Here is a 12,410-nt window from a genome sequence, read left to right on the forward strand (position 1 = left end):
TCGAACCTAACAGCTCCATTATGCAATCTTCCATTTGCAAATATTAATGGTTCAAGTCGCATTGTACACAGAAAGCCACATGTCTAAAGTGGGAATTATGAGTTCTAGGTCACTGACTGCAGTTAATATTAAGTCCTGGTGTTACATTAATTCCGGGACAATACTGGGGAGACTTTTCTGTGTGTAAAGATGGCAAAGTTGCCCTACTTTTTGTAAGGAGATTTTTGAGAGTAATTTTAATTTTAATAAGCAGCACCAGACAGGCACACACAAACACCAATATGTGCCAGCAAGGGAAAGAAAACCAGGTAGCACCCCCCCCACACACACAGTAAAGAAAATGTTACTCTCTGACTTTTATCAAGAATAAATAAATCCAAAGTCTGAAGTGAACTGGGTCATGTGAACCAATTGGCCCGGAGAATTCCTACCCCCTCGTTTCACATGACAAGCATTGGGCAGTTTCAAGGGGTGTTACAGAGGCAGAAACTGCTCATCCCTTGACAAACATGAAGCAATATGTTTTAATTGGCCAAGCGTATTTAACCTGTAGCCTTCTTTCCTTCTGTGATGTGATTCCTGATATGGATTTGACAACTCTTAAATAGCAGAGGGGGTGGGCGCTGATAAAGGTGCTGTGTAGCATTTTACGATAGCTTGAGAACAGGCCTTCTCTGCAGTGGCTCCCCATGTTGTGGAACGTTCTCCCCAGGGAGGCTTGCCTAGTGTCTTCATTACATATCTTGAGGCGCCGGGTGAAAATGTTTCTCTATAACCAGGTCTTTGGTGGATTAAACATTCTAAGACCTTTTAAATGTGTTGGGGGTAGATTACTGATCTGTTCGTTATTGTTTTATTATGTATTTTGTGTTCTCACAAAACTGTCCTGTGATCTTCAGATGAAGGTTGGGTATAGAATGAATTTTCACTTTGGTTAATGCTGAATGAACATTTGGAAAAACTGCCCTTGAGTGACTTCCCCCATTTCTAAAAGAATCATACCAGGATTAAGATTAAGAATGCTTTTTTGTCTTCTAGGATTTAATTATTCCACAAAGGTGAAATGTAGAATATACTGTATTTTTCGCCCCATTGGGCGCACCGGCCCATAGGGCGCACCTAGTTTTTTGGGGGGAAATAAAGAAAACAATTTTTATTCCACCCCCCCAGGTGCGGGGCTGGGGCAGGGGAAGCCCGAGCTTCCCCCGAGCCCAGCCCCCAGAACAGGCTGCTATCCGCAAGCCGTGGGAGAGCTGCGCGAAGCCGGAAGCCTGGGGCGTGCTGAGCTCAGCGCGCCCCAAGCTTCTGGGTGCAGGGAAGCTCTCCGCTAGCCGTGGGAGAGCTGCGCGAAGTCACACAGCTCTCCCACGGCATGTGGATAGCTTCCTGAAGCCTGGAGAGTGAGAGGGGTCAGTGCGTACCGACCCCCCTCGCTCTCCAGGCTTCAGCGAAAGCCTGCATTCGCCCCATAGGACGCACACACATTTCCCCTTCATTTTTGGAGGGGAAAAAGTGCGTCCTATAGGGCGAAAAATACGGTAGTTTGTGGGTAAAAGGAGGTCTAGGCTTTATGGAAATTTGAATGTATATAAACGCCTCCAGGGACCAAACATTACCACTTCCTTTCCCCACAACTAATCTGCTATCTCTTCTGCTTCAGATTCAAAAGGAAGATCATAGCAAAAATGTGTACCTTAAAAGACAGATCAGGTTGTCATGTAAACAGATTGTGCGCTTTTAAGCATTACATCATCAGTAGAAAAGTTTTCTTTTTAAAAAATTATTTTAAGAAGCTGTTTTTCTAATATTTAGAGGCAGACAGACAGACAGACACAGACACACAGATTACATTTCTGGATATTCTGTTTTCATTGGGGAAAACAGCAGGAAAAACGTAACACTTATATAAATGAAAATACAGTAATCTTGACCATAACATTGGTACTGTCCTGTGAAAGACAAGGTTTTTGGGAGAGGAAATCAACATTAATTCAATGAGCACAGAGACAAAGATTTTTGTTTCATGCTCTACATCTGAACAGACCACATGAGTGCCACGTGAATGCCCAAGGCATCTCTCTCACTCTTCATGAAAAGGATAGCTAAATAGAGCATATTGGACTTTAAATGATGCAGCAACCCTTCTTCTCACGAAGGGGGAAATGGCATCTCAGAGACTCAGAGTTTATGGCACAGAACAGAGTAATTGATGCCAGCCATTTTAATTTTTGCTTCTTCTAATAGACTCACAAAGAAAAGAGTCTGAAAGTTGAAAATGACCACAATTTATCAGTGGGAGCTACTGGAAGATTAATGCTGTGAAGCGAAGCATTTCAACTTACTCTACATTTTCTTCAATTACCTGCGTTAGAGATTTTTCCATCCTTAGCTGTACCAGCATTTCCAGGTGCAACCAGTACCTGTTTCACATGTGGAGACTGTGCCAGTTTCCAAGCCAGAGCATGTTCTCTACCTCCGCTGCCAATCACAAGCACGTGCTCAGCCATTGGTCTGTGCAGAAAGAAGCAGGACATGCAAAATATTGAGTGCTGTACTGAGCAACAGCTGTAGTAGCATAACGTGCCATTTTGCTTTCCATATCACACTGCTGTTTGCAACATAAAGTATACAGTGGTACCTTGGGTTAAGTACTTAATTCGTTCCGGAGGTCTGTTCTTAACTTGAAACTGTTCTTAACCTGAAGCACCACTTTAGCTAATGGGGTCTCCTGCTGCCGCCGCGCAGCTGGAGCACGATTTCTGTTCTCATCCTGAAGCAAAGTTCTTAACCTGAAGCACTATTTCTGGGTTAGCGGAGTCTGTAACCTGAAGCGTATGTAACCCGAGGTACCACTGTATAGTGCAACGATTTATTTTCGACTGAACCATAACAGAGGATTTTCTTTATACATACCACACTAACTTTAAAAATATTTGAAAATGCCAAAAATAACTAACGGTTGGTTATTTTTGCTGCTGAAATGTGCAATATAGATTATACATTTTTAAATGCATGGTTAATTGGCTGCCTTTGCTATGAAAACCTTTGTATAGCTCCTGAGGGAATAGGTTCCGAACTAGTTAAGAATTTCACTTAAACAAGGAGTCCCCCTGTTGCAATTTTTGCAAACATGGCATTTACCCTTCCCTACCCCCCTCCAGTATAATCCTCAAGAGCGGCTGGTCATTAACCCCACTCTAGTCAATGTGTACAGTTCCTCCCAACGTCAGGCACAGATAAAAAGCAAACCCTGCCAAACACTTCTTCCTGGGTATGCAGAGACGCAATCCATTTGGAGAAGGGGGAAAATAAGATCTGTTATGCTCCTTTCTAAACTCAATCCACTTTGCATAGTAGCACTACGTATGCATATATCCCACTTCCAAGTCAATGACTTTCCCAACTTGTCACAACTACAGTTGGCCAGAAAACAGGATGAAAGAGGCTACAGATTTGCATAACAGTAGCAGATGCTAATCTATTTGTATATTAAATTTGTATAACAATTTTAGAATAATGACTATAATAGAAAAATAAATGAGTGGTATTCAACTCAGAGCAGATCTACTGAAATGAGTGGACCTAACTTAGTGATGTTCATTAATTTCAGTGGGGGCAATCTGAGTAAAATTTAGCTGAATACCATCATAATAAGATAAAAAGTGCCCTATTTATTCATTCACTTCATAAAAATTATATACTTCTTGATTGTACAAAAACCTCAGAGTAGCTTACAAAAAAATTAAATAATAAAATTATCAATTTAAAAATAACTATGCATACAGAAAGTCATCAGCTGCCTCCACAGTAATTCAATCACAAATCTGCAAGAGTAGAATATGGTGTATTGAGGTTCTTTCAGGATTTAATACACCTATCAAGACTCATGTGTAGATATGCATACTTTGTTCTCAGGAAGCAGACACAGAACAGGTTGTTACAGATCTTTGCAGAGGTTGCTTTGAGCATAAAAATGGTAATTATGGTTAAGTAAACTAGGAAAATACAACGAAGCAATGCTTTATTTAGCAATCATTGGCATTTTAGCAATAAATGCAATATACAACTCAATTTTGCTCATCTCCCTTACAGTGCTCCAGTACTTGTCAAATAACTAAATTGTCCTTTAAATGTTTTAGTAACTAAATGTTACTAGTAAATGTTTTAGTAACTAAAACATTTAATATGTAGTGAAAAATATATACTTTCGTATGATAAATAATTCAATTGATGACTGATTTATCATGCCTGAAGTGCAAGTTAAGAAAAATCAACACAAAATAATATGCACTAAATCCTCAAGCCCAAACATTTGCATTTGGTAGCAAATCCAAGAGACTTCTGATGAAAACACCTCCCGGTATTCATGCTTAGCACTGCAGTAAATCAATGGGATTTACTTTCAAGTAAGTGCATTTAGGACTAATATAATAGAGATGGACTGGTTTTACATAAGTCATTCTCGCTAGAACTGGAGGCTTACACTATGACACACAATGTACTTACTGTGATCTTGACAGCAGCAATCTGGAAAGAGTGGGTTTCCAATAGCCATGCAATAAAGAAAGAAAGAAGCAGCCGCCTCTGGCTATATGCCTATCAAAACCCCACTAATGAGTGACCAATGAAGAGGAGACATCAGCTTAGCGTAAAGAGGGTGGTTACAACATTTTTCAGGGTAGATAAGATCTTGCTCTTTTTAAAAGAAATCTAAATTTTAAAACTGCATTGCCTCACAATTTCACAAAGACTGGGATCAAAGAGCCATGCATCTAGGTCCAAAACTCCCAAAGGGCTTTTGACTTGCGCTTCTCAAAGAACAGTGCCCCACAAGCCACTTGCCAATCCATTTTTAAAACGTTCAAAAGTAACAATAGACCCCCTCAAAATTCTCAAATAAACACTCCCAAATTTGGGCACACTGAAAGCAACTCTTTGGATCTTGGCCATATTTTATGAGCTATCTCTATTGGAAATTAATATGCACAATATTACTCCAAAACTCCATCCTATCCTTAATGAAACTAGCCTATGTAACACGGTACAGCTGGGGTGATGATATAGAAAGAGATTGATTCAAAATCGGTTATAACCATGCTTGGATCTCCATGCACAGAACACTTTCTGCAGTCTAACTTGGTTACGAACATACAGTAATTCGTTCCGGAGGTCCGTTCTTAACCCGAAACCGTTCTTAACCTGAGGCGTGCTTTCGCTAATGGGGCCTCCTGCTGCCGCACAATTTCCGTTCTCATTCTGGGGCAAAGTTTGTAACCCGAGGTACTACTTCCGGGTTAGTGGAGTTTGTAACCCGAAGCGTTTGTAACCCGAGGTGCCACTGTTGCAAATGAAACAATAATCCAGTATACTTTGGGTACAGGATGCATTCCTAACACAAGCTACTTTTGTATCTTAAGGAGAAAAACAGAAAGATATGGAAGCTCAGATGCCTTTTTAAAAAAAATCTAAAAAATCATTTAAATATGTTACATTTCAGAGCTCTGAAACTGCACCAGAAAGTGACATGGTGTTATGTGCTGTTTGTGGCAGGGAATGGAAGGGGGAAATATAATCTACATCAATTTAAGATTGAAATCAAAAGTCTTTGCAACCCTCTAGGTAACAATTCATTTTGACATGGCAGTCATATAGGAGGGTCTAGTAGGCCACTACTAGGCGAACAGAATAATTACCCTATGCTGAGAAGGACACACTAAACAGAAAAAGGATGTTTATAAAGATGTTAAACAACAACAGAAGAACAGAACCCTGCGGCACCCTCCTTTTCACTTTTTTCCAGGATGACAAGGAACAGTTAGTGAGCAACTCTTTGTCAACCAGGCTACAAATCCGCCTAACAGTTAGCTTGTCCAGTTTACATTTTATCAGTTTCTCTGCAAACTGACTGTTTAATTATCTGTTCTAGGACCTTTCCTGGTATGATGACAAGGTGACCAGTTGGTAGTAGCCTGGGTCTCCCCCCGCCCTTTTGAAGACAGGGGCAACATTTGCCCACCTCCAGTTCATAGACACCTCACCAATTCTCCAATAATTCACAAAGATTATAGGCAGAGACTCTGAGATTGTATCACCAAGCTCCATTACTACTCTTGGGAAGAAATCAAGCCCTGGATATCTGAATTCATTTAAAGTAGCTAAGTGTTCTCTTACCAGCTCTTTTCCTGTCTTGGGCTGCAACTCTCTCTCCTTACATCATTTATTTTGTCAACACCAAGTTCGGCACCGCTTTCCTTTTAGGTGATCTCAAACACTCAGCTCCACCCCATATAAAAAAAAAAACTTGCAAGGCATTGAACACCCATAACATGGTACCTAGGAATTAAGTTAAACTTTATTTATGCTGGTCACATTGCTTATGATTAAGCAATACCGCTTTAATGTGAAAGGAAAGATGGGAAGCTCATCCCTAATGCAAATGTTTCTCCATTCTTGTGAAAAACGAATGGGATCAGTTGTCTTTAGATAACACACAATTCATGCATTACAACAAACACCCATGAAACTTTAAAAGAAAGTTGCACCGTAAAGTTGTAGCACCCATTGATCTTAAAGCAACAACATACATTTTAAAAGTATGCGAAACTATATTCATACAAATTATAACATTTTGGAGGGATGCCAGTACTGCTGGCATCTTGCTTACTTTAAAAATGCCTGTATCAAACTGAAATGGAAGCAACCCGTGAGAAACGCAAAAGATATTTGGCATTCCAAACGCGGGTTTTGTAAGAAGTGTAAGGAAGCCATGTAAAACCTCAGAAGCAAAGCAAATCAAAACACGTGGTCACGAAAATCTGAAAAAGAAACTTCTCTCCCTGCAAAGTAAGGGCAACAGTTTTGTTACGCACTGTAAAGAAGCACATAACACAGCCATGTATTTTTATCGATGTCCACCCTCCACCCCCAGCGAAAGCAAAAACTTACTTTTCGGGTAGCTTTTAAAAATGGGCAGTTTCACGGACCATACGGCAAAAACTACATTTCCCAGAATGCTTCAAATGTAGCAATCTTTAACCCTCTGCGGGGAAGAAGAAAAGGAACGGATTTGCTAATACAGTAAACGGAAGGAATTTCGTCTAACAAATACTCTAGAGCTGAAAAGTAACAGCTACGTACGTAAGAAGCTAACCAGATCTGTGTAAGAGCACTTTGAAAACAAGCAGATGCTGGGCCGGATCCTTGTATTGTAGCAAACCTCTATCGTTACTAATAAGCTACAGGGGAGCTGTGAGCCAGAGTTCGAATTAAATGGCTTTAGGACAGGATAATGGGTTGCATAACACAGATAGTTAAGAGACAAATGCACACCAATTTATCTCGCAGTTATGAAACTCCAGCCCAAAACCTACTTCAGCCTTAGTTCTATGCATTTACGTGGGAGCAAGCCCCTTGCAGCAGAACTTAGACATCAACTGTCTTAGAAACACTCACTCTGCATTGGAAACGTTCTTTCCTATCCTTCCAACTTGCAGAGAAACTCCATAAATTCTAGGGTTGAACGCGTGACACTGAAAACAATTTATGGCGTTAAGTTGCTGAATCTTGGCACAAATAAGCCTTGAGTAAGTCCAGCTGAATTCATAATGATTTCCAAGTAAAAAGTCCATAGAATAGTATTTAATTGACATTAAATCCGGGTTGTAAATTGGGTTATGCTGTTTCAGTTTATTTTGCTGTGTTTTATGATTTACGATAATTATTTTGTATTGTATTTTTAAATTTGTTCTATTTGTAAGCCTCCCAGGGAATGTTTACTGATGGGCAGTTATACTGAATATAGAAACAAACACTACCTCCAGAGATAACTAATGAAACTTAGACAATTTTGAGGAATATTCTAATATTAAAAATACAGCATCTAAAGGTTAAGGCACCACATTTATTTTGACAATATTTATGGCCTGCTTAATAAATGCTTCTAAGTGGATTATATAAGGCAAAGATCATAATTATGTGCACCATAAAACTGACTATTGTTATGAGAATTATATTTTTCTAATAACACTATATTAACAATCCAGATGCAACCAATGTAGTTTCCACTTAAAACTCTCGTTTTAAAACCCTGTGACATGGAAAATATTTCCACTAATACAGGGATGTGGAGTCTTGTGATCCTCCAGCTGTTGTCAGCCCAAGACATCGACTAGGTTTATATGGATCTCAGGTTCAGACCTTCTGCATGCAAAGCATGTGCTCCGTTTACTGAGCTGCGGTCCTTTCCTCAACCGTGTTATAAACGTGTGTACATGCTCCACGTGTACCTTAGCCTAACACATTCTTTTTATTATTATTTAGAAACGCATTCATTTACAGTATTTCAGCAGTGAATAACACTTACGACTGATGCCTTTTAAGGCCCGTCTCGGGAGCTGTTGTGTATTTATTTTTAGCAGTTCTGGGCTAGTGGTGTGCGCGTTAACATCTTACGGAATTCAAAGCACTGAATTTGGAAATAATGCTGCGATCTTATGCTGAATGACTTGCGAGTAAACATGCACGGAGTCGGGTTTTCAGCCCGCCCAGCACGCAAACTCGGAAAGCTTTTGGTGTCGGGTGTGTGAGAGAAAGTGGTGTGTTTGTGTATACGTATATCTGTATTTCAGACTGTGCGTGTATATGGCGTCCTTCCGATCCGGGAAGCAAGGACGGCGGCACCTCGCCTCCAACTGCGGCATCAACAACATGGCCGCTGTTCCCCGGTCGGAGGGGGGGGGGCAGTGCAACGTCCAACTCCGAAGGACTGGGCCTCTCCGCCGAGAGCCGCCAGATGCGTGCGGCACCTTGGGGTTTTCTTGCATTCAGTTTCATTGACCTTGTGCACAACCACGTCTGAAACGGGGGGCGGGCGGACACGAAGCGTCCCCCTCGGCGAACAGAAGGACAAAGTGCGGGCCTCTAGATTTTTTTCCTGTCCCGGACTCAACCACTGCTATTGTCATTGTGTTCCCAACTCCGGACGTCGCCTGAGCTGACGAGAAGCCAGAAGGCGGCCATATACAGTTACGCAAGGCGGAGGGGGGGGGAGGAGGGGCGCCCGGAGTCACGTCCGCCTCGCACCTCCAAGGCATCTGAGTAGGCGCTCTATGGTTTACTTCGACTACAGAGCGCCCATCCCCAAGCCGGCTCAGGCTCCGCCCCTTGTCGGAACGAGCAATCAGGAGAACGAGAGGGCAATCCGGAAGTGGAGGGCGGGACGAGGAGGAGGGGGGAGGGGAAGAAGAGCCCGGCCGCGTCTTCTTCCGGTGTTGCATTGTAGAGCGCAGGCGGATCTGCGTCTCGGAGAGCGAGCGAAGCGGGGGATAAGGGGAAGTGGGGGGGCCTGTGCTGCGCGAGGCTGTCATGGCGACTAGCATCGAGCAGATTTTTCGGTCTTTTGTCGTTAGCAAGTTCCGGGAGATCCAGGAGCAGCAGTTCGGCAGGTAATTGGTCAGAGGGACCGGGTTTTCGTTTGGCGGCGGCATTACGCGGAGTAACGGGCGGAGTGGGGGAGGGGCAGAGCGAAGGGACCGGAAGGGATGTCGAGGGAGGGGGATGCGGGGGGGGCCGGGGGCGAAGAGCTTATGGCAGCGGCCGGGGGCGGGTAGCCGGGGGGCCGAGGCGCCAGGCCGAGGCGCCAGGGAGAGACAATGAAGGGCAGCTGCTGAGGGAAGCGGCGGAGCAGAAGGACGGCGTCTGTGAGGATTGGCGCTCAAGCCGACTTCGGACCGGCGTGAGGCGTTAAGAGCAAGTTTCGTGGAGGAATTCGGGGGCACCCAGAGGAATAAGGGTTTACAAACGGACCCTGAGCTGCGAAGCCGCTGAAGCGGGCCTTGCGAACCGTAGGCCTCTCCAAAAGTTGCTGAACTACAACTCCCATCACCCCTGTCTATTCGCTGTGCTTGTTGGGGCGGATGGGAGTTGTAGTTCAGCAGCATCTTGGGAGGATCAAAGGTTCTCCACTCCTGCTCTAAGGAAGCCAGTGTTTCAAAGAACTGCTCTCGAGGAAGTTAGCTGTTCCTTCAGTGGTTCTGGCCGGTAAACAAAGTATTAAAGAAAAGAAGAATCCAATGAAAGGATGGTGTTCATGAAGACAACATTTTGTGAGGCTAAAGAGCCAATTCTAAATATGCATAGGATTTTACAGTAAACATCAAGAGTTGATTCTCTCTTAATATGTAATTGCTTTTTATGAGAATTAAGTATTTTCGGAAATGCTGGGAATGTTAACTTAGTTGTGAAGGTTGGTAGAGGTTCCTAGTGGTTTTTTCTTAGTGGTTTGTTCTACTTTGTACTGTAGACGTTTTGGAGCATGTATTGCAGGGTTATTTGTTGTTGATGCTTATAGTGTAAACAGTAGTACTGACTCCTTAATAATATTGCTGTTTTGTGGGGTTTCTTTGTTAAGCACTGTGCAAAGAAAAATAACACAACTTGACTGTAAAACAGTCATCATTTAGTCATGTAGTTCATGGTGGAAGTTTCATTCACTGTGCAAACTCCTTGACTGGAATGGATGAGAAATTTCATTTATTAAAACGCCTAGCATTTTATGCAAACTACTTGGATAAGCAGTTTACACATTCTGTTAAATAAATAGAAAAAGTAACCAAAGTGTCACATGAAGTATACCGTCCACAAAAGACAAAAAATAGAGTTCTCAAAGATTCTGTTCATCACATAGTGTCAAATCCCATTGCTAAGTACTGTAGAAACAGTAAATGAAATACCAAAATGAGTTAAATCATATACATCTGTTATGTCAGGAATTTTTTTTAGTACAAAAGTGGTTTTTTAAATAGAAAAATAGGATATAATGGCGATACATGTAGTCTGCAGTTGAGATCAGTGCTATAATAGACACAGAAGCAAACTAAACCTGTAAACAACCACATTTCTTACTGTACTCTTTCACTTTCAGTTAGCAAGATCTAAAATTCTCCACTATTACACAGTTAAGTGTCTCAGTGCAAGGCCCTGAAAATTTTCAAAGCCGTTCCAAATGTCCAATAGGGTGCCTGTCACTAGCCTTATACACTAGCACCCAAAAATCAGTACAGTAAACAGAAGATACTTTAATGAAGCAGTATGTTAATCCTTAATTGTTAACTGTTTTCTTTCCTGTCTTAAATCACCACATCTAACCTAAGTTAGTTAGTTGAAAGGGTATGTATCTACAAGGCTTCCATAGGGAGTAATATTGTATCAATATCCAAACACATCTATGTCCATACCACCTACTGTACAGCAATATGCTTTTTGTCCTTGAATGATGGTGTATAGCAGTACGCCACATGTGAGGCACATCCAGCTTCTTCTTCCTAGTTGTGTTTGTACAGTACGCTGAAATTCCTGTCTGTTCATGAATGAGCAAGTCTGCATCCAATTCTATATGTTAATTGAATGTTATTGTTTTATATTATTGCCATTTATTTTTAATGTATACCTGCATATTTTTCTTTATTAGTGCAAAGTTAGGAAGCCAGCACAATGGTGAAATAAACTCATCTGAGCAAGTGAACTCTTCAGATGATACAATTTCGTCTATTGGGAATCTTCAGAATGATCCACTAGTGCAGAAGATAGAACAAGTATTATCAGAAGTGTTGGGTGCAGAGTCACAGTACAAACCAGGTACATAAAAAATATTTTAACCCTTGTATATAATTTTCTTTCAGTGTGCTCCTTCAGGTTGAAATCTAATGCTCTACATTCTCCAGTGGAATGAATTCTGTCACCACTATGGGACTTCCCCTTCAAATTCTGTCCCCCCAGCAGTCCCTCATGTGTCTGCATCTGCTCCAGAGGATTGTGGGATCCTCTGGGGGGAATGGGGAACTTCAGCGGGAGCCGAGGAAGAGGGGAAGTCTGTTTGCACTACGTTGTCCTCAATTTTATTTTTATTTTAACAGAAAGCTCTTCAATATGTTATTTGTGCCATCTGTGCTTTTTGGTCAGGCTTCCTCAAACTCGGCCCTCCAGATGTTTTGAGACTACAATTCCCATCATTCCTGACCACAGGTCCTGCTAGCTAGGGATCATGGGAGTTGTAGGCCAAAAACATCTGGAGCGCCGAGTTTGAGGAAGCCTGTTTTTGGTGGTTTTGGCAGTTTTACAGTTATGTCTTTCAAAGTATTCTGATTTCCAAAAATGAGTTAAGTTATTGATCTTTTACATTTGGGAAAACTAACAGTGTATTGATGTACTGTGTAAAACTATTTAGAACAAGTATATATAAAGTATTTTCATGTATATGTTAAATTACAGCTGCAGCTCTCTATGCACACTAGGGAGTAAAGCATATTGAAATTACTAGGATTTATTTGTAAGCAAACAGATTTAGGATTGAGTTGTAATTGTCAAATTCATTTACTAATAGTAAAATACAGTGTTATTTTTTCTGATTATTT

The 12,410-nt window shown here is 41.6% G+C and overlaps 2 protein-coding genes across 7 annotated transcripts in view; one reads left to right on the forward strand and one right to left on the reverse strand.

The window, feature by feature from the left end:
- The window catches only part of GART (phosphoribosylglycinamide formyltransferase, phosphoribosylglycinamide synthetase, phosphoribosylaminoimidazole synthetase), a 27,500-nt gene extending 21,011 nt beyond the window's left edge, over positions 1 to 6,489 (reverse strand). Inside the window, exons 1-3 of the mRNA XM_081859270.1 lie at positions 6,172 to 6,489; positions 4,507 to 4,527; positions 2,363 to 2,511 (exon numbers count right to left, since the gene is read on the reverse strand). Of these exons, the coding sequence (XP_081715396.1) occupies positions 2,363 to 2,507 (145 nt within the window). The 5' untranslated portion in view covers positions 2,508 to 2,511; positions 4,507 to 4,527; positions 6,172 to 6,489. The remainder of the gene's footprint in view (positions 1 to 2,362; positions 2,512 to 4,506; positions 4,528 to 6,171) is intronic.
- Positions 6,490 to 9,283: 2,794 nt separating this feature from the next.
- The window catches only part of SON (SON DNA and RNA binding protein), a 37,007-nt gene continuing 33,880 nt past the window's right edge, over positions 9,284 to 12,410 (forward strand). For all 6 annotated transcript variants that reach the window (XR_014155859.1, XM_081858805.1, XM_081858806.1 and 3 more), the window contains exons 1-2: positions 9,284 to 9,443; positions 11,468 to 11,634. Coding sequence is in view for 5 of the 6 variants with exons in the window: in XM_081858805.1 (XP_081714931.1) it covers positions 9,364 to 9,443; positions 11,468 to 11,634 (247 nt within the window). In the remaining variant the exon portion in view is untranslated. The remainder of the gene's footprint in view (positions 9,444 to 11,467; positions 11,635 to 12,410) is intronic.

This window comes from Podarcis erhardii, assembly GCF_964252035.2.
Source record: "Podarcis erhardii genome assembly, chromosome: 4".
Classification (NCBI taxonomy): domain Eukaryota; kingdom Metazoa; phylum Chordata; class Lepidosauria; order Squamata; family Lacertidae; genus Podarcis; species Podarcis erhardii.